Source organism: Clinocottus analis, unplaced genomic scaffold, assembly GCF_023055335.1.
Source record: "Clinocottus analis isolate CAN_PGR_092001 unplaced genomic scaffold, fCliAna1.0.p SCAF_2, whole genome shotgun sequence".
NCBI lineage: Eukaryota > Metazoa > Chordata > Actinopteri > Perciformes > Cottidae > Clinocottus > Clinocottus analis.
Window position 1 is genome coordinate 19,958,353 of NW_027175931.1, and position 22,161 is coordinate 19,980,513.

The 22,161-nt window shown below is 39.2% G+C and overlaps 4 protein-coding genes across 6 annotated transcripts in view; 2 read left to right on the forward strand and 2 right to left on the reverse strand.

Annotated features, from left to right (window-relative positions):
* Nucleotides 1-447: 447 nt before the first annotated feature.
* LOC137790198 (odorant receptor 131-2-like) lies at nt 448-3,517 on the reverse strand. The gene is made up of 3 exons (XM_068584183.1): nt 2,727-3,517; nt 1,507-1,630; nt 448-762 (listed from the first exon to the last, which is right to left on the reverse strand). Exons 1-3 carry the CDS (start codon nt 3,515-3,517, stop codon nt 448-450), a joined length of 1,230 nt encoding a protein of 409 aa, XP_068440284.1.
* Nucleotides 3,518-5,837: 2,320 nt separating this feature from the next.
* Nucleotides 5,838-6,773, reverse strand: LOC137790199 (odorant receptor 131-2-like). Its single transcript, XM_068584184.1, has one exon. It carries the CDS (start codon nt 6,768-6,770, stop codon nt 5,838-5,840), a length of 933 nt encoding a protein of 310 aa, XP_068440285.1. The 5' UTR covers nt 6,771-6,773.
* Nucleotides 6,774-10,636: 3,863 nt separating this feature from the next.
* Nucleotides 10,637-13,451, forward strand: LOC137790624 (diablo IAP-binding mitochondrial protein-like). 2 transcript variants are annotated; one of them, XM_068585023.1, is made up of 6 exons: nt 10,637-10,695; nt 11,083-11,215; nt 11,565-11,687; nt 12,160-12,270; nt 12,404-12,500; nt 12,882-13,451. In XM_068585023.1, exons 1-6 carry the CDS (start codon nt 10,652-10,654, stop codon nt 13,082-13,084), a joined length of 711 nt encoding a protein of 236 aa, XP_068441124.1. In that variant the 5' UTR covers nt 10,637-10,651; the 3' UTR covers nt 13,085-13,451. The 2 variants fall into 2 exon arrangements, with proteins under 2 accessions (XP_068441124.1, XP_068441123.1); XM_068585022.1 differs by lacking the exon at nt 10,637-10,695 and adding an exon at nt 10,935-11,014.
* A 4,048-nt stretch (nt 13,452-17,499) lies between these two features.
* nectin3a (nectin cell adhesion molecule 3a) overlaps nt 17,500-22,161 on the forward strand; it is a 28,830-nt gene continuing 24,168 nt past the window's right edge. Inside the window, exon 1 of one of the 2 annotated variants that reach the window (XM_068584936.1) lies at nt 17,500-17,682. In XM_068584936.1, coding sequence (XP_068441037.1) covers nt 17,595-17,682 — 88 coding nt within the window. In that variant the 5' untranslated portion in view covers nt 17,500-17,594. The remainder of the gene's footprint in view (nt 17,683-22,161) is intronic. The other variant, XM_068584935.1, reaches the window with a different exon arrangement.

The window sequence follows — 22,161 nt, forward strand, 5'->3', positions numbered from 1 at the left end:
CATCAGATCACAACATTGTTTATTGTTTGTTTTCTGGTAACAAACACATATTTTTATAATGCTATTGTTCGCATCATTGTTTTTCTTTTACACTGATCACATAATAGCAAAACAATAAAATCATTTTGGATTTGTTTTAGCCAAAGTGTGATGGGTCCTTGTTTTTTTTGCCATATCCCATGATCCTAAATTAATACGTTATGGCTGTGTGGTGACGGACCACTGTCACTTCACAATGAGAAGGGTTTCAAGCAATATCTTCTTTGCTTTTGAAAGGTTACCGAAAGACAAATAACGTATCAACAGCTAATTGACATTGTACATAAAGCATGATCTACAACAGGATTCTCTCTGGGAGGTCTCTAACTCCCACACCCGCAGAACTTCTCAAGCATCCCGAGAGAGGTTGGGGACATGGAAACTCTAAGTGGACCCTGGTCAAACCCTCTATTGGTCGGAAGGCCATCGTTTCCCTGGTGGGTAGCCTTCAAGCTGAAGAAGGAGGCCTTTCGGACCTGAGGGCATGGCTGAGGGGTTTCCTGATGCAGAAGCAGCTGCGAGGTACCGGCAGGCCAGAAATGATGCAGCTGCTGTGGTCGCGGGTGCTAAAACACGAGCATGGGAGGAGTTTGGGGAGGCCATGAAGAAGGACTTTCGATTGGCCTCAAGGAGGTTCTCCTCAGAATGAGATGGAGCATGCTGGGCCTGCTTCAACCACGACCGGATCCCGGATAAGCGGATGAAAATGGACGGAATGGAGAGCTAGGTGTTAAACCACAAAATGCTATTGTATTGAAATTGTGAAATCAGAAGGAACTGCAAGCAAACATTGCTAGGTTGTTTTGCCATGTCCATGATGAGTGGTCAACTTGTGCTGACAAGCATGTGCTGACCAGCTGACAGAGATCTTCTATTTCTCTCTCGCCCAGTCCGTCACTGCTTACTGCTTCACACCATTGACAGTGGTCCTTGTCCCGAAGAAACCTCATTCAAGCTGCCTAAATTACTACAGCAGGTGAAGAGAATACACAATCAGGAACGAGGTAGTCAGATAATCACAAGAGCAGGAAGTGCAGAGACACAGAGGACACAAGACTACAGAATAAAACAGGAAACAGAAAACTCTTTGCACAACAGTTCATTACTTTTTTTCAGAATGTCAAGTTTGACCAAACACTTCATTTGTTGAAGGTCATTTAAAATGTGACAGCAGGTGTCAATCACTGTTGTCCATGTGTGCATTCTCTGCAGATTTTGCAAATTGGTAAGTGGGGTGAATGGATTTATCTCTAAAAATCAATGGCTTTATAACTTCATAACGGTCATTTATTGTGTTCAATATTTAGAATATTTGTTTAGTTATTTTAATTTAGCTCTCCTTAAATTGATTGCCAATCAATTGTTTCCTTTTATTGAAATAACAACATAACATAACCAGAGCCACTCATTAAACATGTTCATTTAGTAACATGAATTTAATTCATCAATCAAGACACATTTGATGACTTTCTTATACAAGCCACAGAGAGCATAGTATTTCAGTGCATGAATAAACATTTCATCCCTGAGGCCATAAACAAGAGGACTCAGACATCTTGAAACAAGAATCAAAGCAAGGTAATTAAAATACCTGACATTAACGAATAACATTAAATTAATCTGAAGAACAACAGCCTCTATGAATGGACACCACATCTGGATGAGACAGAGCAGCACCTGGAAAGCATAAAGAATTACAGTTTTGAAATAAACTATATCTAGCTCCACCTCTTGCCCCAGTTATTACAGAAAGACATGTAAAAAAAACATGTTCTGCATATCTTTGTGGCATATTTGACCATTTAAGTGTCCTGTTGCTCTGTTTAACAGCATATCTTATGAAGATAGTGCACATGGATTTAGACCTTTACTGTAATTCATTGCTTGTTTGTGGAGAAACTATGTAAACAGGAGGCGCTGTCAGTAAAAATTGATTCCACGTCCACTATATATGCTCTTTTGACAAAAAAACTGTAACTGAAATCGTTATAACTACTTTGTATAAGCACAGTAAAACAAAACTGTGTTGTAAGCAAAAACATGCAAACTGTCGCAAACTGTAAAATTATATTCAAGTAAAGGTTAGTATCTGATTTTTTGTTTTTTTAATTTGGGCACTCAGGGAACCCGTTCTTTTACAGTCAGACTCATCACTCGTCTTAACACTATAGCCTGTAAACTATAACATTCAGTCAAATAGCTTAAGAAGCCTTCAATACAAATTCACCTAAGAACAAACATACAACCATCAGCATACATTTGAATGAGCACAAGTAACCAATAAGATCAGACAAAACATTAATAATGGTAGATCAATCATACTTCATGCACGGCCTCGATACCAAAATTAGATATAACTGAACATAAAGGACAGGGAAAAATAAAAAAATACAATCCGCTCAAATGATGCCAGAAAAAAAAGCATTGAGCAATCATAGTTACATTTATAACAATCAACTAAAAATAAAACATGTAAAGAGAATTTTAACCTTGCTCAGGATAATTTATTTTCTTTTACTTGATGTACAGTGCATTTCTTCTAAATATACATTTGTCAAATATTTCTTTTACACAAGCCAAAGAAAGCATTGCTTTTCAATGCATGAACAAATGTTTCATCTCTGAGGCCATAAATGAGAGGACTCAGGCATCTTGGAGCAAGACTAAAAGTTAAGTAGTTAATGTACCTGATATCAATAAATAATTGTAAATTAATCTGAAGGACAGCAGTTTCTATGAATGGACACCACAGCTGGATGAGACAGAGCAGCAGCTGGAAAGCATGAAGAATTACCGTTTTGAGGCCTTTCCCTGTTGACTTTTTACTCTCTCCTGATGCAGCTTTAGCCACCTTCATTATTTTAACGTAGCAAAAGACAATCGTAATGACCATGATCAAGAAGTAAAACTGATAAACACCTGCCCGAATATCATCCTGCCATCTGTACAAAATGAATATCTCCGCAGAGCACACTCTGTTGAGTGTGTAAAAGCTATGCGAGGCTGATGCAAAGAAGATGGAATAAACAATAATAAAAGGTACAGAGCTGATACTGTGAATGATGAGTACACAGTACACAGTGCTGCTTCGGGAGCACAGCTCTCCATGGCGCAGGGGCATGCAAATGGCCACGTAGCGCTCCAGGGTCATCGCTGTCAAAGTAACTGGTGTGACTGTAACACAGAGAGTTACTACAACAAAGATAATGATGCACAACCAAACTGGAATAGTAATATGAAAATAGCTCAAGATGAGCATTATATTGCTCAGGAATATTAATAAGCTATCAGACAATAGTGTAACAGCAAACAAGATGTAGCGTGTGGTTGTATAGAAGCATTCTTTTTGGAACAAGGTCAAAATTAGAAAAACGTTTATGCAAAGAAAAAGGATCACTAGGATCTGCACGATAATGACCTTGAAGCTGCTCTGCTGCCTTAAAGACTCACCACCAACCAGCGAGCTGTTATTTGCCATGTAGCTTTGTCTTTGAGGTACAGCCAAAAGTCAAATCAAGTGAAAATGTGCAATGCATCTGTCAGAAAAACAGAAAATGTGATTCTTTACTGATAAAAAGTTCGGTTCAATGTCAAGCATCTCTAAAGTGCCAAGATGCTGGTTTAAATACAGCAGTTTACCAAACCCAACACTGTTTAAAAGACAACTGTCTTCTACTGAGAGTAGTACTGTCTTCTGAGAGAGGGCTGTGCATGATGACTTTAAAGACTAAAACACCCAAGAACACCAAATGGAATTTAATTATCACAGTGTCATCATCATCACGTGATGCTTGTTCCGCTCATTGGCTAACTGTGAGTACTGCAGAGAGTGTGAAGAAATACCTTAGTCGCTGGGATCCTCTTGATGAGTTGAGAAAATAGTGTTATTACTCAATAGTTGGTTATGGTTTTAAGATGACTATTTTAAATTATGTTTATCCATTTTGGTGGCATGGCTCGAGCAATGGCGGTTGGTTTGTCATGTGTCCGTCAGTTGGTCACCGCAAAGACTATCAGATGGATTGTCATTACATTTGGCTCAAATATACAATACATAACCCCCAGACGATGTATTCTAAATAGTTTGGTGCACTTCTGACTTTTCCTCCACCGTTATCAAGTTAACATTTTTGGTTTAGAGTGAAATGTCTGGACTACATGTCCTAAGTAGGATAGATCCTACTGAATGGGTCACATGGTCTGATGTTTTGTCTAGCAACATCAAGGTTGCAACGTTGATATTTTAGTTTTTTAATAAAATATCTAGAGATATATAACTACTGGCTGGATTGCCATGGCATTTATTACAGTATTCTATGGTGCCCATGAATTGTAAAGAGCTTTAACACTGACCTTTGATGTAACACTAGTATCAATGGGGGGAAAAAATGTCAAAATGTCTTGTTTTTCCAAACTAAAAACCTGTAAAACTAACAGCATTCCTATTGTGACCACATTAAACACAAGTATAAATACAGAGTTATTTGAATTCTTAGAGGAAAAAAAAGACAAAGCATTGTTCTGCAATGTTCTCAGCAATTGTCTACTTTCCCTCTGACCTGCGAGTCACTTGTGGGCGGAAACAGTCTCACTGTGCACACAGGAGACTACCAGGTGTAAATGTAATCAGGTCAAATAATGTCTAGATATGAGATATCATTCAGTGCAATATGTAAATTGGGTATTAGCCTTGTTAATGTATTATTTACTTACAAATCAACAGTTTTCCAACTATTTCAAAACTGTTTTACATGTTGTTTCAACTATCTTCACTGTTAGCCATAAGAGGACAGTTTGAATAATTGATGACACAATTAACCGTCACCTTCAATGAGTTTCACAGGACTGTGTTTGTCATAAGAGAATAGTACTAATGGGCTCATTAGTATAACTACTCTGTTTGGAGTCAAAATCCCCACGGAGAAAAACAAACCACGTCTGCTGAGACAAGTTTGTTAGCTGCTGCTGGTTTTCACACAATTTTAAAAAAGTATCGCAAAACAAACTCATTTGTTTCATCAAGTTTCATTAAACCAGCACTTCAGGTGCACTGACTTTTACTTTCATGTCTGGATGGATGTTTTAGATAATATGGCCTAGGAGGGTTTTACAAAGTGTGCAAGTACGATCGTACCTGCATTTGAATAAGTTCCCACCACAACACTTTTAGGCCTTATTCATATCTATTAACCTTAATGTCTCTTTTACCCCAATATTTTATACTGAAAACAATTTCCTTCACGTTGGCTGTGGCCACACTGTGTCACAGCACTCCAACGCAGTCACTAACTGAGAAATAATGCTAGTAAATCAATAAAGACTATCGTTTTGTGTTTTATTGTGGACTTTATTGTTCAACCGTACAACACATATGACATAGCCAATGTTAAATATTACAAATATAAGGTGGAGGTGTATTATTACAACTTTTGATAGTAAAACAGAGAGAAAGAGAAAGCCGCAGAATACACAGTAGACTTGACAGCCGTAAGTCAGGAGTTGACAACAATGAGAGCGTCAAGTAGAGTTATCACTTTCTCAGCTTCTGTTAATTCAACTAGCAAACTTCACTTATGCTGTTTAGAGTTGCTTGGGGCACAAACTGCAAAATGGATCAATCAGCTTGTTTGTTAGATATTTTGTCATTATGAGAGACAGTAAAATGTGTAATCACAGTCATGATTGTAACAATAAAAGGCCAATGTGTGAACATACTGAGAGCTGAGAGATGATATTGAGTATATATTCATTACTCTTCATTTTATTCAGCAACATATTTTTCAATAAATAAGGTACATTCATTTCAGTGGCAGAATTGTGGTTTTAAGATTTGACCACAGACAGGACTTCAGTGCATGGAAAAACTTTTCATCCCTAAGACCATAAACGAGTGGACTCAGACATCTTGAAGAAAGATAAAAAATGATGTAATTAAAGTACCTGACATTAATGTACAACATTAAATCAACTTTAAGTACAGCAGCTTCTATGAATGGACACCACAGCTGGATGAGACAGAGAAGCAGCTGGAAAGTATGAAGAATTACTGTTCTGAGTCCTTTCTGTGTTGACTTTTTATCCTCTCCTGATGCAGCTTTAGCCACTTTCATTATTTCGACATAGCAGAATATAATAGTAATGACCATGATCAAGAAGTAAATTTGACCTACAGCTGAATAAATATCATTCTGCCATCTGTACAAAATGAATATCACCTTAGAGCAAATTCTCTCTTCTGTGTAAATGTTAGAAGTGGCTGATGCAAAGAACATGGAGAGAAGAACAATAGCGTTTGCAGAGCTGAGGCCGTGAATGATGAGGATGCAGTTCACAGAGTTGCTTCGGGAGCACAGCTCTGCGTGCCGCAGGGGCATGCAAATGGCCACGTAGCGCTCAAGGGTCATAGCTGTCAAAGTAAATGGTGTGACAGAAGTGTACACAGACGAAACTGTATATATAATAACACACAACCACATTTGTGTGGTAAAATTATAAAATTGAAATAAGAGCAACATATTTGAAAGAATCAAGATCAGACAATCAGAGAGTAATGTAACAGCAAAAAAGATGTAGCGCATGGTTGTGTAGAAGAAATCCTTCATGAAAAAGGTTCTGATCAACAATAGGTTGATGCAGAGGAAAACTGCTATCAAAACCTGAATTACAATCACCCGCTCATCGATCTTTCGCATTAAGATTTCACCACCCACCTCTGAGCTATTAGCAGCCATATATCTCAACGTTGCAACTAAATACAGACAGATTAAAAAAACGGACCTAAGTAAAGTTATAATGCGTCGTTATCTAAACTATGTCTGTTACAGCGAGATGCTGCCCTTCTCATTCGCATTAACGTTCACAAAACTTTAACAGGTGTAACTGGTGGATTTGACTTTGATCAGAACAAACATAAATCTAATATCTTACACACGTAACAGGTAAAAAAAAGATCCTTCATTTTCCAATGCCGTTTAGTTAAATGTTAAAGACATGACAACAGTGCAAAGAAGGAGAACATCAAATGTAGCTTTGCAGCACAGTGTCGTCATCCCGACACATCTCTGATCTTCCTCATACGGTGTGCCCTTATATACACTGAGAGTTGGAGAAAGTTTCAGACCCTAAGCTGGGGCGGTGGCGATGTGACCAATTAGCTGTTGAACTCTTTTCACTACCTGCCATTGATGTGTTGTGGTGAAGGTTGAGTCTCTTCATCATTTTGCTGAATGACAATGCTGTGCCAACGCAGTGGCCTCATTGAAATCAATGAGGATGCAGTGTTGTTTATGTTAGCACATCTTAAGTTTACCAACTTGTTAGGCAGTGATATGAAATCTCGTTACTAATCCACAAATATGCGAAGTTTGGAAAAAGAAGAGTATGACGTGACTAACCCTTAATCCCATCATACGACACAGATGTGATATTCTTGTGATGTGGATACTTGTCCCTTGTGTATCTATGTGTGTTTTCTGTCAAACAGGACGTAAATGAATGAGTACATACAGAATAATGTGAAATTAATAGGATCCCTCATATGGAGTTCTGCAGGAAAGCATCACAATGGTTCCTTCAAAAAGAGCCAATATGATTTTCCCGTTGGATTTTGAAATATTGCAAAAATGAATCTTCGTGGCAGAACATCTTTGACGATACTTTTTCTGTTCAGCAAGATGATCTTCACAAACGACCATTTTCATGTTTTTTTAATGTTATAAACACACAGCTTATAAATTTACAAGAGGGCCATTTACTGAAATATTTCAAGCTTTGTTAACCTTAGATCTTATTTCAGGCAATAAACCAAAATCTGTATTCCACCACTGCTGTATGCAACAGCAGTGGTGGAATAAGTACTTTGATCCTTTATTGAGTGGCAGGCTGTCAGGGCCTGCTAAGCCTTCTCTGCTGGCCTAAACAGAATCACAAAGTTAAAGCTTTTTGATAATTCATTTATTTTGATTTTTTATTAACAGTTATATTTTTGTATACAATATCAGACAGCAGGCCTAGACAGGAAATGCACGGCCCACCACTGCATTTACTTTTAAGTAGAAATACCATAGTCTAAAAACAATCCATTACAAGCACTGCTATCTTCATGACTGCTATAGTTGTAACACTACTATAGCTGTAGCACTGCTAGTCTGTAGCACTGCTAGAGCTGTAGCACTACCAGAGCTGTAGCACTGCTACTTTGAAAGGCTTTTGAAAGTGATATAGCTGTACTACTACTAGAGCTGTAGCAGTGCTAAGCACTGCCAGACTGTACCACTGCTAGACTGTACCACTGCTAGAGCTGTACCACTGCTGGACTGTAGTACTGCTAGAGCTGTACCACTGCTGGACTGTAGTACTGCTAGAGCTATACCACTGCTAGACAGTACCACTGCTAAAGCTGTACCACTGCTAGACTGTACCACTGCTAGAGCTATACCACTGCTAGACTGTACCACTGCTAGAGCTGTACCACTGCTGGACTGTACCACTGCTGGACTGTAGCACTGCTAGATTGTAGCATTGCTAGATTGTAGCACTACTAGAGCTGTACCACTGCCAGCGGCTAGCCGTCGACATGTTGAGAGCCGTGGACAGCCAATAGAAATAGCTCAGAATTATATTAAAGTACAGCTTTTGAGTAAATGTACTCAGTCATATTATTCTGTGTGATACATTGCATATTGAACTGTTTATTGTCATGTCTCAGTCACACACATCACGGGGAAAAGGAATATAGTGTAAATTAAGTTGTTTGTATTACCTTGACTTTGCCAAACAACAGTACTGTCACTGTGTGGCCTGTTCCACAACTTCTGATAGTTTACTTTGAGACATACCGAGGGAATACACTGATAGTCTTGGCTTGTTTTCATCGTACATAATGATGATGATAATTAGCCAGTTATCTATATTCCCATGTGTAACAATACAATCCAGTGTAACTCCCGTGAAGCATATTAAAAGTGATGACTAATGGCATCATTAATTATTTAAAGACTGTAATTGCTTGTTTGTTAACAACACTTTGAATTAAATGTTTTCTGAACAATAAAATATGTTTCTTTAATCTTAATCATATTATAATATGGTAACCCGGGCTAATTTAAAACATATAGTAGTGTGAAGTCAGTTTACAGACACATTAACGACTGCACTTTGACAAGTATAACCCAATTTTTTAGAGTCTTTAATACATCACGTATATCTTTATTTTTTCCCGTGACTCATGGTTTAGTCGCATTTCACCATTCACTTAAAACTAGAATTCTAGCTGACAAACCACAAGAACCTGCAAGTTGAGCTTTCCCCTCATATTATTCTTGCAATCTACCCTAATTTCTCTTTGGTTTGTTTTCATTTGTTTTAGATAGATTTGAACAACACAACTAGTGGTGGAAAGTAAATACCCTTAATCACTGTACTTGGGCTTACTTGTACTTTACTTGAATATTTCTATGTTCTTTTATTTTATACTTCTACTCAACTGCAAATCAAATACAGATATTGTGGCACTTGTAACTATTACATGTGTTTTATAACTAAATTTGTATAACTTTAGTTTCTTCACTGGTTCTGCTTAATACAAAAAATATCACCTTGTGTTCTTTGATTAAGATAATATAGAATGCATGCATCAATAATGATAAATTATACTTTTACTTCTGGTTCTTTAATTATTTGCATATGCAAATACTTTTGTACTTGTAAGATATTGAATGCAGTATGTTAACCAGTGTATTTTTATACTGGGTATTGCTTCTTTCCTAAAAAAATAAATAAATAGTGAAAATAGTACTTAATAATAGACTGTGTTATTAGCAAAACACATTAAATTAAGTATAAAAAACAAATGTACCTGAAATGCAATGGGGTGTCACATGGTAGGTGTAGAAGAATATAAATAATAATGTGTTCATGTGTAGGTATAAGTAACATTTTACTCTGTAGCTGGCCCAAGTGAGACTGATCTGACTCTCCATCCATGCTTCATCCGGCTGCTGTCAGGCTACATAAAAACCTGAGCTCACAGTAGACCACACACACTTGTAACACTTTAACACTTTGACCACTTTAATTGCACTGATCTGGTGCAATATAAATACATGTAAGTACTTTGTGTACTTTTTTAATTCTGTCTGTATATTGAATTTATTATTGCTGCGGTTTTCTTCTTCTTTACTATTTTTATTACTGTTTTCTTGTTTATTGATATTACTTGATTGTTATTTACTGTGTGTTTCTTGTTCGCAAGGCTGCTTTAACACTGTAAATTCCCCACTGAGGGACAAATAAAGGATTGTCTTATCTTACTTTACACATTTGAACATCTTTAACTACTTAATGGAGAGGATGAAAAGAATGACTTGTCTCACTATTACCAGGCCGGTTCTCTGTGAACCACTGAACACAACACTCCGTAATGATTACCTGGACTTATCAACCCCCTCGTGCCATAGCAGGTTGTTGTTGAGCAGTCAAAAGAGGTAACAAGACAGTATTGCTTTATTTACCACAAGAGGGCGACAGTGTTCAGTCTATGACAGCGTGATGGTGGGGGAACTTTTGAACCTCTGCTTGGTGACGACGAACAGTTTTATTGTGTCGGACCAAGATGGCCGCGCTGAGGAAAGTAACAACCTGCTTCCGTCTCCTCAGGTAGGCTGTGGTTAGATAACGTTTTACAGCAAAGTCTGTAATCCATACACGCTATAATAAATTAACCTTACCTCAAGATGGAATGATGTTTCCGACTCTAAAGTGAGAAAAGCTTCAAAACAGTCCGAGAAACGACAACAACAGTAACCGGAAATTGCCACAAACATTTTAAACATTCTTTTCATTGCCGAAAAAAACCCATTCCTGTGTCTTTTCCCACATTTGTGAATCAATATAATAGGATACAAGTTTGAATAGCTTCAGTTGATCCCTCAGCTTTGGTCGCGAGCCTTTAGACGGACCACTAAATACGTGACAAGTGAGTCACAATTTTGATGTAAATCCGTGTATTAATGTGACGATACTGAAACTGTTTATTCTCTTTAGGAGTTTAGCTCCTGTCCTGTTCAGCAGAAGGAAATCTGCGGTCCGTAAAGCCGTCAAATGGACAAATATCCTGTACACAGGCATGGCGTCTGTAGCGGTGGGCGGTGGGCTGTGTGCTGTTCCTTTCAAACAGGTGAGTGTGTCACCTGACTATACACGACAATACAGCGACCATTACAAAAACACAGAAGCTATAACGGTGTGTGGTCTCTCTCTCTCTCTCTCTCTCTCTCTCTCTCTCTCTCTCTCTCTCTCTCTCTCTCTCTCTCTCTCTCTCTCTCTCTCTCTCTGTTTTTATGCCTTAGTCTAACATTGAATAGACCAGGGATAAAAGGAAAGCAATAAACACGTATAGGCCTATGTTGTTTAAATGTTATCAACTTTCTCTTTCTCTCTTTAATGTTATCAACTTTCTCGTTCTCTCTCTCTCTCTCTCTCTCTCTCTCTCTCTCTCTCTCTCTCTCTCTCTCTCTCTATTGCAGGTTGAAAGCCTCTCTCATGACTCTATGATCAGACGAGCAGCCTCTCTGGTTACAGACAGTTCAAGCACTTTTCTTTCTCAGACTACTTTGGCTCTCATAGATGCCATTACAGAGTACTCAAAAGTAAGTTTTGATCGGGGGTAAATGTTTTTTTCCAATATGCTAACCAATGTCAAACATTGTATAGCGTAAAATATAGTGTGCATACAAGTCATGACAATTGTATTTTTGCAGCACAATATCACAAATCTGCCTTTGCTTTACAATCTGTACAGTAAACTAAATACTTCGTCCTTAGATATATCACCCCAGAATTATTAGAGGACGTAAAAAAAAAGAGGTTTTGCTGTATTTGTAAATGTTATGTAACAAAGAGGATTGGATGAAGTTGTTTATGCCTTAGTCTAAAATTGAATAGACCAGGGATAAAAGGAAAGCAATAAACACGTATAGGCCTATGTTGTTTTAATGTTATCAACTATATTAATTTTAAATAGTGTCTTTATGCCATACATATCATCATCTGTGCTTCTCTACCTTGGTAGTTTTATTTTAAATGTAAACTGTGCACATGTCCTCGCCCTTTTGCTAACAGGCTGTGCACACACTCATTGCCCTCCAAAAAAGATATGTGCAGTCACTGGGAAATCTGACCCCCGCTGAAGAGGATACAATCTGGCAGGTGATCATTCGCCAGCGTTCAGAGGTTAGTAGTTTGTATGAAAATGTTTTTTATTTTGTATTTATTGATCGCCATGGCATGAATATGACAGCAGACTTGCAAACCCTGCTATACCAACGGTTTGAGTCTGACTTGAAAATTATTTTCGTCCTGACAGGTTAGTGACCGGCAAGATGAATGCAAGCGTTTTGAGTCAGCCTGGCTCAGCGCCGTCAAGCTGTGTGAAACGGCAGCTTTGGCAGCATACACCTCAGGTGTGTAAAAGTGTGGTTATGTTGTTATGTGAGCGAACAGTTGGAATGTCATGGTTGAAGTGTTCAGCCGGGTTTTCTCAGGGTTCTTATCATGATGAATACAAGTATGTGGCTGTGAATCATCTTCCCAAAGCTTTGCACGTCGCTGTCTCTGCTCGTTCCCATTCAGCTGCTGTCAGTGTTGCTCTCTGGACAATGTATGGATCATTTGCTGTCACTCAGTTAGGCTTTGTGGGTAACAAAATGGAGATGAGGGACAGGAGTGCTTTGTTGATGACGACACCTAATGTTTGAACTTAAGCTGGTGTTGCATGCCAACCTTTTGGATCTTTTTCAACAATTTCACGGTGTGTGTGTGTGTGTCTGTATCTGTGTTTCCAGGAGCTGAACATGCATCCGTCACAGTGAGCACAAACGTGCAGGTGGCCCAGTCGCAGGTGGAGGAAGCACAGAAACTATCAGTGGATACAGACAAAAAGTTGGCGGAGACTAAAGTAATGGAGGTGGAAAGGGTAATGGAATATGTTTCCTCATCACATAATGATGAGGAAGAGATGCCTGAGGCTTATCTAAGAGAAGACTGAAAACAAATGCACAGTGATCAGGAAAATAGAGCAAAAACATAGAAAAAGGTTTCATTGCTTTCAAATCGAATAACTTCAACCTGAGTCTCATTTTGATCCTTCAATGTGTCTGGCTGTGCCTTGTCATGTCGATTGTGCTCAAATCATTTTTCTGACATCTGCACGTAAGCTGTCATGCTGAAAAAGTGAATCACACAAAATAAGAACGTCTCCACTATTCAGCGCACCCTTGTAAGTGTGAATCATTTAAGACTATGAATAATGATTATTAACCGTTTTTGAAGCAGAGGATTACATTTTCGACCCATTGTACTGGGACTTGAAAAGCTGATTTTTGTGTTGTATAAAAAAATCATTGTAATAAAGACTAGACACAGTATGAAAACTTTTTGTTTTTTGGTGTTTACTTCCTGCAACATCAGAAAATTAAACCTTTGAATTCATGTTTACGTGAGATAGTGTTTTACTAAAATGACTTGTGACTAAGATTCCTTAAATTATTTAACCAGCACTGTAAATAGTGAGAAAAACAATGTGTCCAATCAATCCACACAGATTTAAATTTGCAAATGTCCCACTGATTCCCACCCACGTACTTCTGAGAACATCTTTAAGGTGTACTGTTGATTTACTTGTAATTTGTATCTCTCTCTTTCACTCAACAACTCTTCCTTCTCTGCAAATTGCCCATGTCCTGACACCGTTGCGTAGCTTTTAGGATCCTTTCTCAACTACCTCCCTGTCATCACTTCATCTCCAGCGTCACCTCTTTCCACACTGCTACACAGTCGAAAACAAACCGCTTTGGTCCAAAAATAGTTGAATGTAAGCGATTCTATACGACTAAAAACTTTTTATTTGGATGGAAAACGGAAGAAAGGATTTTTTTTTTCTTCAGAAAACTTACACAATGAGACAGATTAGTAGCCAGGTGGTAAATCTGAAGGAGATGAATGCAGACTGAGCTCATTTCCATGTATATATGACTTTTAAAAGATCGGGAACCTACATGTACACTAAAACAAGTTGGTCCTGAAACATGAAACTCCTTTTAATTCCAGCAGATGGCGATCTAAATCCATTACAAGCTTTCTCCTACAGAATCCACTACATTTGCATCTTCATCCCCAGTCAGTTCAAATTAATTTATTGGAGTTTTTCTACTGTACAGTACAGAATGATTGTGCAATCCAGCCAGTTTGAACCAAAAACACAAATTTATGTCTCCTTCCGTTCGCACTAAATGTGCACACCTTCACAGTATATTAAATAGTGGGAGAGTTAAACTGCTCTTCAAGAATATACATCTAACCTGCAAGTTTATGAAACAAATCTACTCATTGCTAAGCCGTATCTTTCAGTAAGAATATGCTCTGTAACAGGTATGCTGTCGTCTTGTATAGCCTCCAAAGGTCAGTGTCTACTGCTGCGGGTCCGTTTGGAGAAAACTCATTATGGGGGAGACCTACGTGGAGCGGCAAACACAAGTGTGACCTCTCCCTGCTCTAGATGGTCAAGCCTTGGCAGGGGATGTGACCATGAGAGTGGCTACAGAACAGGAGGAGGGAGGGGGGGGGTGGGATCGGGAGGTTTTGAGGTGTGCAAGGACTGGCTCACCAATGTGACTAGTGAGGAATGTTGTGTTTGACAAAGGCTGTTTTCACAGACTGTAAAACCAAATGTCCCAGACGGTCTGTGTGGATGTGCACCCACTGGTCACAGGGGAGGTGGTGCCAGTGCAGCCTGGCCTGCCTGGAAGAAAATGTAATGGAGCTTACAGAGAAGTATTTTTTTGGGGGGGTATTTATGCGGCATGAAACCTCAATGAGGTAACTACAATTACTAAGGTCATGGGCCATAAACGCTAATAAACTATTTAGTTCTACTGAGCGGGAGGAGGTTGTGGGGGGGATTTGCATTGAGCATTTCTTCAGCCGAAGTTCTGCCGGCAGTATGAAATAATCCTCCCTGAAGCTATTCAACCGACATTGGTGATATCATTAACACATTTTATGTTTTGTAAAAGAAAGAAAAGAAAATAAGATGTGATTTATCATCTCATGAATACACGAGCCTCCACACTGCACTGATGCTACTGTTCCAATGCAAAGTGGCCCAGGAGGGGAGATTGATTGGTGAAAAGGGCAGCACTTTCACCTGGGGATTTATAGCTCTTTGAGGGTATAAATAAACCACCACAGGGTATAAAGGCAGGGGGCACGGTGTGGAGACATATCATGGGTCATGCTTTAATCACGGTGATGCTGATTTGTAGCGCAGGGAAAGGCAGCGGGTTAAATTTTGCAGGAGATTGGAGGCTCCCTGGAGAGTTCATGTCCCCTGATGAGGTAATACAGGCGATGAAGACGTCACAGCAGAGACGGGGAGCTTACCATCACATTGAGACGAGCATTTCCGCTTATCTTCAGAGAATGAATATGGTGTTCGTCTCAAACTGCTGAGGAAGCATATTTATCAGTTTGAGCTGCAGTGCATGATAATGACACAGTGCTGCACACAGCGCCAGATTCCTGAATGTGTAAAAGTTGTAATTATCTCAAAGAAAAGAACAATGTGAGAGAGTGTTTCATTACCACTCGGGTTTAGGACAGAGTAGTTGCAATGTGCACACTTTTAGAAACAGGAAGCAGTGAGGCACTCTTGTTGCATGTGACTAATTTGTCCTTCAGTAGCCGCTGTCCTGGGCTTTATATTAACTTTCACATTCACTTCCTGTTTTTTTCTGCAGTGTGAGAGCATTTTTCTCACATTGGTTACACATTATCTACAAAATGCGTGCCTTAACAATCACGGACTATCATGTTGTTTATTCACTTTGACATAATGAACTGTCAGTAGAACTAGGGCTGGTTAGTGGAACATGCATTTTTGTATTTCTCCTTTGTGGTTGCTTATTTTCTTTGACCCTCAATTTCTTCAAAAAACAAATGTGCAAAATGCTCTGTGGTGATAGTGAGGTTCTTAAAAAGATCCAAAATGCGTATGTTTCTACAGAATGAACATATATTGTGGTATTTTTACTGAATGAAGGAAATTTGTGATGTTAAATCAACATTTATATTAACTTTAAGTCTAAAGCCCGTATTGTGAAAACATGATTTCTGGCTCCTGCTGTGTAAGCATTATTTAGAAATTAGTATACATTTTTGGGTTACTTGATTAGGCCTATTTATTTTAAGAAATATGCAATGTGTAAATGCAATATAAACTGACATTTTAAAGTCTGTAAAACTAAGTTCAACTCCTCTTTTCAAGGAAGAGCCCCAACATAATTGTTACAAAGCCAGTGTCAATTTAGGGTCTGATCATGGCAGTTTATGTTGCGCTTTAGTGTTGCAAACCCTATTAAAAAATACATTTTAAATTAGTCAAATTACCTTAAACTAAATGCCATGTGGAGAACCTGGAGCCCTCAGGCCTCCTGAGGTTTTAGGGGATCAGGGCAGCTGCTCCCATTGCCCAGCTGGTAATCCAGCCTCGGCCCTCTTTAACAATTTCAGTTCTCCTTAATGTTTCTAAGAAGCCTCATGAGTGATGCCAATTAGTCTTTATATGAGAATATGAGTGAATTGCCCTGCTCGATAGATACATATGTACTTTATTAATCCACAAGGGAATTATTTTTTGTCATCGTGGCGTCCCACATTTACAGACATCATCATCATGCTACTACTGCACCACGGTAGCTAAGTACATTTATTTGTACTTTACTTGAATATATCCATGTTATGGAACTTTCTGTAATTCAATTTTACTTTTAAAGATTCTCAACTGTGTAAAATAGTTAAGATCGTCCTCACCTGGATAAGCTACATAGTAAAATGCTTCATGAATTCATCAACATTTATAAGCCTCTAACATCTTTAAAAAAATAGCACAGTGTAGAAATAAAGTAGTAGTAAAGGTCCTGCATTTAAATGTTTACGCAAGTGAAAAAGTGTTAACATCGAGGCCTTCCTAAAGTACTAAAAGTAAAAATACTCATTACGCACAATGGCTTATTTCAGAATTCCAAGTATTATATAATGTTTTATAATTTTGGATCCATTACTTTATATACTATATAAATATTGAGATGGCTATTGAGATGGAGATAAATGGATAGATAGAGCAATATATATATATATATATATATATATATATATATATATATATATATATATATATATATATATATATATATATATATAGCAATAGATAGACAGATAGATGTATAGAACTCCATCGTCATTTCATCTCAGAGGTGTCCGGTGTGTGTGTGTGTGTGTGTGTGTGTGTGTGTGTGTGTGTGTGTGTGTGTGTGTGTGTGTGTGTGTGTGTGTGTGTGTGTGTTGTTTGTTGTTTGTTGTCCAGCAGAAGTGGTACAACCCACGCGGATCGGTCGCTATGGAGAGCAGCTCCCCAAGAGCGCGAGCCAGTAGCCAGAGAGAGCACGAGCGAGGAGGAGGACGGATCAGAGCGTGCCAAAGCGCACAGACACACAGGAATCATGGAGAAAGGAGCGCCGTTCAGGAGGACTTTGCCATCTAACGGACTGCGACTTATCACGTCATTCCTCACCTTTTACGGACTTGCCTGTAAGTTAACGGTTCTTTTGACATTTCGCCCACGCGACTCCTGAGGCCGGTGGAAGAAGTTGCACCGTAGCTGCTCCCGTTAGTTGAGTGGGCTAGCGTCGTGTTGAACTGGGCTGTGTTCCGTTCGGAGCCCGCTAGCTTTGTTGAAGCTAACGACTCCGGTGTGAACGGTTAATACATCACGTCGGTAGGAAAGTAAGTTAGGTTAGCTAACGAGCTGCTGGCGTCGGTATACGCCGTTAGTGGAACTGCGCTCGCCTTTCACGTGTGAATACAACTTGGTTAACGTTACTACTTACGTCAACTCACACCCACAAAGCAACAGCTAATTAACTACACGCAAGCGAACTCAATTAAAGTTAGATTTACATCTAAAACCTCCCTACTCGGGACAGGAGACTTTAAGCGCAGCGCTCATTTTGTGATAATTACAGGCACGTTTTCTCGCCAACGTTATTGTGTGTCCCATCCTTTCATGGTTTATATTACTCAGGGAGTGAGTGTGTGTGTGTGTGTGCGTGGTGGTGGCGGTGGGGTGGGGTGTTCCTCCCCCTCTCGGATAGAAACTTATTCAGCAGCTGCATTGATTCGTGTTGCACTAAAATAGAAACGGCATCGGGTATTGGCGCTGTCACCCACGGTGAGCGGAGATGAGCTCCTTTGTGAAAAGTTTGCCAAGTGGTCGTTGGATCCCGGTGGGGGTAGAGAGGAGGAGGGGTGCACACGTTGTGTGATGCAGGGGAGGCGGCGGAGACCTCTCCGCTGTAGGCGTGAGGGGTGGCAGGGGAAATGAAGACATATTTTTAAGGGAGGTACTGCAGTGGCAGAGTCTCTGGAAGTATTGACCTGCAGCTGGGCCGCATGCCAGACAGGCAGCACCTTCAAGCCTCCATGCTGTCCCGGGCAGTGCAGCTGGAGAGCTCTGCTGTGTCCCACAAGCTGGGATTACAAGCGATGGGAGGCCTGCTAAAACAAAAGAGATTCATATTGAATGATACCAAAGTTAATACTGCACATGAATGCACCATTGTTTCCCCTCCTGAATGCAAAAGCAGTACATTTAAATCAGACATGCCTTGGTTGTCCTTTCTTAAATTTATATAAAAAGCATTTCTGCATTGCCAACGCTGTAATAAAATACATGCTCCCAGGTGTGACCAGCTGATTGGCATCCGCTAAGGATAGGGCTGCAGCTATTTTGTAGATACTTTTCTAAATTAATAGATACTTACTTGGAGGCTAAAACATGAGAACATATTATTTTATTGGCTTTGTAGATTAATTAGTCAAGCTCCCGTATGTGTTTCTCTGCAGCTGCCACCAGTGTCATATCTGCACTCACACTTGCAACACATACTTTTACAGAGACCCCTTCATACCATACCTTTTCTGCCTGTACCCACAAAACACTGATTTATAAATTAACACAGGGAGCTGATTGCAAACTAAATTGATTCCCCAAATGAGCCACATGTGTGTGTGCACAGGTGTTCAGTTCAACCTTGACTGCCAAACAAGCTGACTATTAACAAAGTGGAAAAACTAGCCAACTAAGGTTAGTTTGGTGTCGTGTTTGGAACATGTGGTGGATGGAGCCCATGTGGCCCAGGCCTACTGTTTTGGGTTTACCAAGCACAAGTGTGCAGAGTGACTTCCAGATTCCCTTTAGCGTAGACGGGGCTGTGAGGAGGGGATTCATTCAAGGCGTGGCTACAGGCAAAGAGGTCTGTAATTGAAGACCATAGTTTTGTGGTTTCTTCTTTTTGGGCCGCATGATTCACAATATAAATAAATAATGTTGTAATGGAGCCACCTAAATTACAGACCCAACACAGAAATAGATTTGAAAAAGCAGTGCACTGAGCAAATTTGTTCCTCATTGAAGTTAATATGCTTCAGTGGTTATTAATTGACAGCAAATTGTAGAATGTAGCCAAGAAAATAGTTTTGTCATTGCAAATATAAATCTTTTTCAACACAAAGGGCAGATCAGGTCAAGAGGATTTTTGTCTGGGACAAGTGGTTGGAGAACTTAAAGTTGTTATCAGTCTAAACATTACATTTCAGTTATACTTGTCTCTAGTTACCTGTCAATCTCCCTGGCTTCCTTCCATCACACTGTTATAAAAATTGTTATTAATTTTCGTCAGTCGTCTTCCGACAAGGATAAGTTAAGCTTAAGCATGACTCAGATAAGTAGACAAACTTGTGGTCCACTGACTAAATATGCATTCAGATGCCAACATTTGACTATTGTCTGGTGTTAATTATCCACACAAGTTATTTTCTATTGGAATTATATACAAGAAAAGGGCATTCAAATAAGTTGGATTCATTGATTTCACATCTGCGGGTCGCAGCTGGGCCATTCATTTGATCCTCTCATTTCATCTTCAATCTCAGCTGTAAAGCAGCAGACTGAGAACTCCTAATCACATTAAATGCAGGCAGTGTTTTCTTTTTGAAGGAAGGCCATGAGCAGATGAGTGCGCTCCTTTATTGTGGGGCATGGAGGCAGTGTGTGAGTTTGGAGTTCAGGGAGCAGGCTGTGGTCACCAGCTTATGTTGACTCCACCCTTTGCTTCCTCTTCCCCCGACAGATGTGACTGACTGTCAGAGGCTTTGTGCGGCAAGCTGCTCCCTGGTGGTCCATCAGTAAATTTAAAGCTTTAACCCCTAGTTTTAGCTTATCCCAGGGCTTGCCTGTAGCCAGGGTGAATAAAGAGACATCACTGTGACACTGTAGACAATTGTTGATTATTTTCAGCACACTGTTTTCACAAGTCCAATTAAGACTGCCTGCACCAACCTGTTCAATCTGAATTACCAGAATCAAAGATACTGTGCATTATAATCTGAAGATGGCACCAATTTCTATTCATTTTAAGGAAAGTTACATTACACAAAACTCTTCCCTCTTTCTTGTTTGTATATTAGCATTGATGAAGTTAAGGTTTTGAAAAAAATCATAAAAAAATATCTCGATACAAATAGTTTTACTTGTATATTTATATCTTTGCAGTTTGAGGTGTCATCAGTTTTTCAGGTGTCTCGGGTTAAGGATTTTACTTTACCCAAGCAGTTTTTATCATTTGCCTTGCCGGATAAGATAAGAATTAATTTTTCTTATCGTCAACAAATCACATGAAAATACAACACAGCTACATTGATTTGAAGGCCAAGTCATGATTTTGTTTAATCCTCCATTGTTGTCCAAAAACTAGACATAAATAATTGAGCAACAACACTGCACGTGATGACATGAACCTGCAGTAGCATTATTGTCACAACCTCAAGGTTATTTTGAGTCAATCTCACATGCACAATGCTGCATAAATACTAGCTAGCTCACCAAATAGGAGGTTTTAGTCACCAACAAATGCACTGCACATTTAACCCTGTTTGAGTTTGCTAAAACCTACAACAGTTTTGAGGAAACATCTGCATTTCTTTCAATTTAACTTATTTGTTTGACCCAGCTTTTTAAGATGTGCATCTTCTGTATGAATGAATGGCCTTTGGGAAGGCAGACTAATGCTTCATTAAATATGGTCTTTATATAGGAATATAGAAACACGACAGTCTCAACCTTTACCTGAACTGTCTGGTTTTGCGACTAATAACTTAAATTATTTCTTGTCTACTTCCTTCCCAAACCAACATTGGGTGTTTCCAGTCATTAGGACACAGTGCATGGGTAATTAGTTATTCCAAATTTGGAGGAAAAGGGGAAAAAAAAATAACATAGAAAATGCTTTCATTATGGATGCTATTCTGTTTACTGTGCGTTAGTTAATATGTCTTGTCTACTACATAAATCTGGGATAGACAGGAATTGACTGTTTCAATCACTGAGTCATAGGAAACTACACAGGGAAATGGCTTCCAGATATTTCCATGGTTAATTACCTACTGTGAATGAACACAGGCAAACCTTTTCAAACCGTTTTTTGCCTGCTGTTTTTCAAGAGTCAGTATTTTCCCCTGAAGTTAGGGTCACTCTGATACACTGTGGCTTCACAGTCCACATTAAAGAGGTATACGTGCAGGGTGTGCACAGTCAGCAGTTGAATCCTCCAAGAGGGGATCACGGGGTTATGGGAAACAGGTGTGGCTGCTTTTCACCACTCACTCTTATTTGTTTCACTCATTCAGCTGTTGGGTGGTTATGATGTTTGGGATGCGCACACAGTCTGTTGTATACACGGACACGCCCCCCCTACCACCCAAGTGGGAGATTATTAACACCCACCAGTCAAATAGTGGAAGGTTCTGACTGTAGTAAGTAAGCTTTCAGTAGTGCTGTCTTATTTGCTTGTACACAAGGATTGGTGATGTATTTTATACTGCGGCTAATGGAAAGAATTTCTTGGAGGCTTTAAGGCTGTAAAGTATAGTACTGTATTGTTTTCTGTGCCTTTTTTGTATCCTGATATTTCACCACGCTATACAGTATATGACAAGTGACAAATCTACTGG

Excerpts from the sequence above, each read along its gene's own strand:
- LOC137790198 (XM_068584183.1), bottom strand. The coding sequence starts at position 3,517 with ATGGCAAATAACAGCTCGCTGGTTGGTGGTGAGTCTTTAAGGCAGCAG. Across the intron at positions 1,631-2,726 it reads CAATTATTTATTGATATCAG|GTATTTTAATTACCTTGCTT; the intron begins GTACATTAACTA and ends CGTTAATGTCAG. Across the intron at positions 763-1,506 it reads TCTGTGGCTTGTATAAGAAA|CTCTCCATTCCGTCCATTTT; the intron begins GTCATCAAATGT and ends TTTAACACCTAG.
- LOC137790199 (XM_068584184.1), bottom strand. The coding sequence starts at position 6,770 with ATGGCTGCTAATAGCTCAGAGGTGGGTGGTGAAATCTTAATGCGAAAG.
- LOC137790624 (XM_068585023.1), top strand. The coding sequence starts at position 10,652 with ATGGCCGCGCTGAGGAAAGTAACAACCTGCTTCCGTCTCCTCAG. Across the intron at positions 12,271-12,403 it reads TCATTCGCCAGCGTTCAGAG|GTTAGTGACCGGCAAGATGA; the intron begins GTTAGTAGTTTG and ends TCGTCCTGACAG. Across the intron at positions 12,501-12,881 it reads TTTGGCAGCATACACCTCAG|GAGCTGAACATGCATCCGTC; the intron begins GTGTGTAAAAGT and ends CTGTGTTTCCAG.